Consider the following 3,974-nt stretch of genomic DNA (forward strand, 5'->3'; position numbering starts at 1 on the left):
GGGGAGAGGCTGGGAAGGGATGTGAAGGGTAAACAAAGGAGGAGGCTGCAATGCTTGGTAAGAAATGTACGCATTATCCTGCCCATGTAATTGTAACTCCTCTGTACAGCATGTTCACAAATAAAATAAAATTAAAAAAAAAAAAGAAATGATTATTGGCTTTAAATGTCTTAGAACCAGAAATGACACATCCAATGACAACAGGCTTCCTCTGAGAAGGACAAAGTCCTCTGACAATCCCCATGCCTATTATAGCTCCAGACTCTCCCTCAGCGCCTCTTACCGGGTTGTGTAGAACCAGCTCCTTCAGTGCTTGTACATCCTCATTAAAAGTAGCTGACATGAGGAAAGCCTGATAAATCCGGGGTAAGTGACTAAAAGAAAACAGTCTTATCAGGTTCCAGCAATCAGAGCCTCTAATTGTTGAAGGTGAACTCCTACCCATTCCTCTCCAATCCCAAGTAGCTACCTGTAGATGTATCCACTAGGAACTACTATACCCCTTGTTCCTTACCAGAGAATACTCTTGAGCTCTTCCTCAAAGCCAAAGGAAAAGAGAAGATCAGCCTCATCCACTACCAGCAGCTCCAAGGAGTCTCTCAGTTTCAAGGTGTTCTGCTGCAAATGGCTTAATATGCGGGATGGAGTTCCCACCACAACATCTGGCTTCTCCATTAGCACAGCTCTGCAAGTGACAAAATGTAACTTTCAGGAAAAAAATATAAATCCTGAAATCTTTCCTTGGACCAGCCCATTCTCTTGCTACACACACACACTCTCTCTCTCTCTCTCTCTCTCTGTCTCTCCTGTGTGTGTAGCTTTGTTCCCTATTGCTTTCACCCACCTCTGAGAAGCTGAGTCTTCCGCAGCTGAGACATTGGCCACCCGCACATCCCGAGCACAGTAGGCAGCCAGCTGTTGAATCATGGACTGGGCTTGCCGTGCCAGCTCCTTGGTAGGAACAAGAACAAGGCCTCTCACAGCCTGTTCTACAACAGGACCTGTCTGTAAGACCATAAGTTAAACTTCAGCTAGAAGCGCATATCACTGATGCTTTTCCCTATCTCTTCCAATTTGACCCATAGAATGAAATACAACCAGCTAGCTGTGTTACCATCGACCATTCCCTCCACATCAAAACATAATTCAGGGCTTTCCCCAGGCACTGACATTCAAAATTACTTGCTGGGAATATGACTTAGCAATAGAATGCCTAGCATGCATGAAGCCCTGGGTCTGATTCCTCATACCACATAAACAGAAAAGGCCAGAAACAGTGCTGTGTGGGTCAACGGGGAGTGTGCTAGCCTTGAACAAAAGCAGCTCAGGGATAGTGCCAAGCCCTGAGCTAAAGCCCCAGGATTAGCAAAATAAAAAATAAAAAAAGTAACCCGTGGAGCTGCAACATGGAAATAGCATAATTTAAAAGTAATTTAAAGCTGGACTTTCACAATGCAAAAGGAATCTGCTCCCTTTTTACACAAGAAAAAATATTAAGTGATTTGTTCAAGATTATACCAAGGGTCTGTCTGGATTAGACCCAGGCTCCAGTCCAGAGCGCATGCTACAACAGGAACTGGTTCTCGAGGGGGAGGCTGAATAGGTAAGGGGCTCCGAAGCCCTTGGGCACACGACATCTTCATTCCCATGGGGCTTGCCTTCTCCCTCCCTACGACCCTGCCCGCTACCCACCGCCTTCCTGTGCAACAGCTGCTGTAGCATCGGGATCGCGTAAGCAGCTGTCTTCCCGGAGCCCGTGCGGGCTCGGGCCAAAAGGTCCTTCCCTTCCAGGGCCAAAGGTATGGCCTTTTCCTGGATCAGCGTAGGCCGCGACCAGCCCAGATCCGTGACAGCCTGTGAGAGACGAGGAGTAAGGAGGTTTCGGTGGCGTGGAGGGCGACAACGCAGTGGGGATCCAATGAATAGGACCCGAAACCCACAACCCTTCCCGATACCTGCAGAAGCCGAGGATCCAGACCCATGTGCTCAAAGCCCAGGGCTTCTGGGTCCGCCATGGTGTTGAAAAGCACTGACAGCACGCTTGCGCAGGAGGAATAACGTCAAGAGGTGGGAGGCGGGCCAAAATCCTAACCAATCAGCTTCGGAGAACCGGTACTTCTTCCCGGAAGTGCCTCTGGGATTCCGGAGGGGCGTGCGGTGACTCCGCAGGGCCCGGTGCTGCCCGGGAGCGGGAGCGGGAGCGGGAGCCGGGAGCTGGGAGCTGGAGCGCGTCTGGCCGGGCTGGGGGCCCCCTGATGGGCAGGACTTCTCAGCTTGTCTGTGTGCATGCGAAGTCCGGCCAAGTGTGTGCGAGAGTGGAGTCCTGTCTGGAGCCACTCCGTTGGCGGTAGTTCCCGCTATAGGCAGAGCAGACAGCGTCTGAGACCCCCTTCCCCAAGTGGAAGACGAGCCGCGCGCAGGTGGCTCACGCCTGTAATCCTAGCCGCTCACCAGGCTGAGATCTGAGCAGCACAACTGGAAGCCAGACTATGAGGATCCTATCTGTGATTCGCCGCCGGAAGGCCACAGATGGAGCTCAAGTGGTGTAGAGTGTTACCTTTAAGCAAAAGACGCTCAGAGGCAGCACCCATACCCGAGTTCAAGCCCCCAAACCCACACACACACACACACAGAGAGTTTTTTTTGTTTTTTTTTGTTGTTTTTTTGGGGGGTCCGGTCGTGGGGCCTGAACTCTGGGCCTGGGCGCTGTCTCTCAGCTCTTCAGCTCAAGGCTAGCGCTCTACCACTTGAGCCACAGCGCCACTTCCGGCTTTTTTCTTTTTGCTTATGTGGTGCTGAGGAATCGAACTCAGGGCCTCAGGCATGCAAGGCAAGCGCTCTACCACTGAGCCACCTTCCCAGCCCCACACAGAGTTTTAATTGAGTAGCTCAGATAGTCTAGGTACAACATGGATACTTCGTTTCAGTGAGGGGAGAACTAGGCCGAGTTAACAGGGGACATTCAGAGTGGGTGTCCCACAACCTGCCACTCTCTTTTTTCCTTGTAAGAGACATGTTTGGCAAAGAGTTGGAGGTTGGGACGGAAATGTGGCTTGGTGGTAGGGTGCTTGCCTAGCACGCATGCAGCCCTGGGTTCAATTCCGCAGTACCATATAAACAAAAAGCCTGAAGTGGTGCTTTGGCTCAAGTGGTAAAGTGCTAGCCTTGAGCACTGAGAGGCTCAGACAGAGCACAGGCCCTGAGTTCAAGCACAAGGACTGGCACCAAATAAAAAAGTTTGAGGTCAAGGATTTCAGGATCTAATCCAAGGGTATTATTGAAGGAGAAATCACCAGGACTTTTAGGGGCATAGACTATTTAGACTTCATAGAATAATTTTTAGGCCACGGTGTTTTAACTGTTGGTTCATACTCTCCAGTCATTGCAATCTCACCTCTCTCCATGCATGTATACTTCATTCATTCTTCTCTTCCTATCAGAAATCAGCAAAAGGAGCAATCCTGCTGATGAACCTAACAACTACAATGTGGACAGATGCTGAACAAAGCTGCCTATGCCAGGCTCAGCCCTTATCTGTAGTCTCTCCTCTCAGCAGTGCTACAGTCCCATCTTGGCATCGCTAGATTTCTATTAGTAGTCAAAGAGCAGAAATGTGTCCTTTTCTGACATGTTACATACTCCCCAACAGTCTCAGATCAGAAGTCTACACATCTAAGTAATTCAAAGAACGTCTAACTCCCTGATTTCTAACCTAAACAAAAACAGATAACAAAAATTTTCCCAGTACCTGAAAAGTTTCACTAGACTGTTACATGACCATCCAGAATTAGAGTAAGAATTTTTTTTGGGGGGGGCGCCCAGTCGTGGGGCCTGAACTCTGGGAGCTGTCCCTCAGCTCTTCAGCTCAAGGCTAGCGCTCTACCACTTAAGCCACAGCACCACTTCCAGCTTTTTTCTTTTTGCTTATGTGGTGCTGAGGAATCGAACCCAGGGCCTCATGCATGCAAGGCAAG

General features: G+C 49.7%; 1 protein-coding gene across 1 annotated transcript in view; it reads right to left on the reverse strand.

The window, feature by feature from the left end:
• Positions 1-2,033, reverse strand: part of Ddx56 (DEAD (Asp-Glu-Ala-Asp) box helicase 56) — a 13,612-nt gene extending 11,579 nt beyond the window's left edge. Inside the window, 5 exon segments of the mRNA XM_013032933.1 lie at positions 190-374; positions 515-685; positions 845-1,005; positions 1,693-1,854; positions 1,956-2,033. Coding sequence (XP_012888387.1) covers positions 190-374; positions 515-685; positions 845-1,005; positions 1,693-1,854; positions 1,956-2,015 — 739 coding nt within the window. The 5' untranslated portion in view covers positions 2,016-2,033.
• Between the last annotated feature and the right edge of the window lie 1,941 nt (positions 2,034-3,974).

This window comes from Dipodomys ordii, unplaced genomic scaffold (assembly GCF_000151885.1).
Source record: "Dipodomys ordii isolate 6190 unplaced genomic scaffold, Dord_2.0 Scaffold160, whole genome shotgun sequence".
Taxonomy (NCBI): domain Eukaryota; kingdom Metazoa; phylum Chordata; class Mammalia; order Rodentia; family Heteromyidae; genus Dipodomys; species Dipodomys ordii.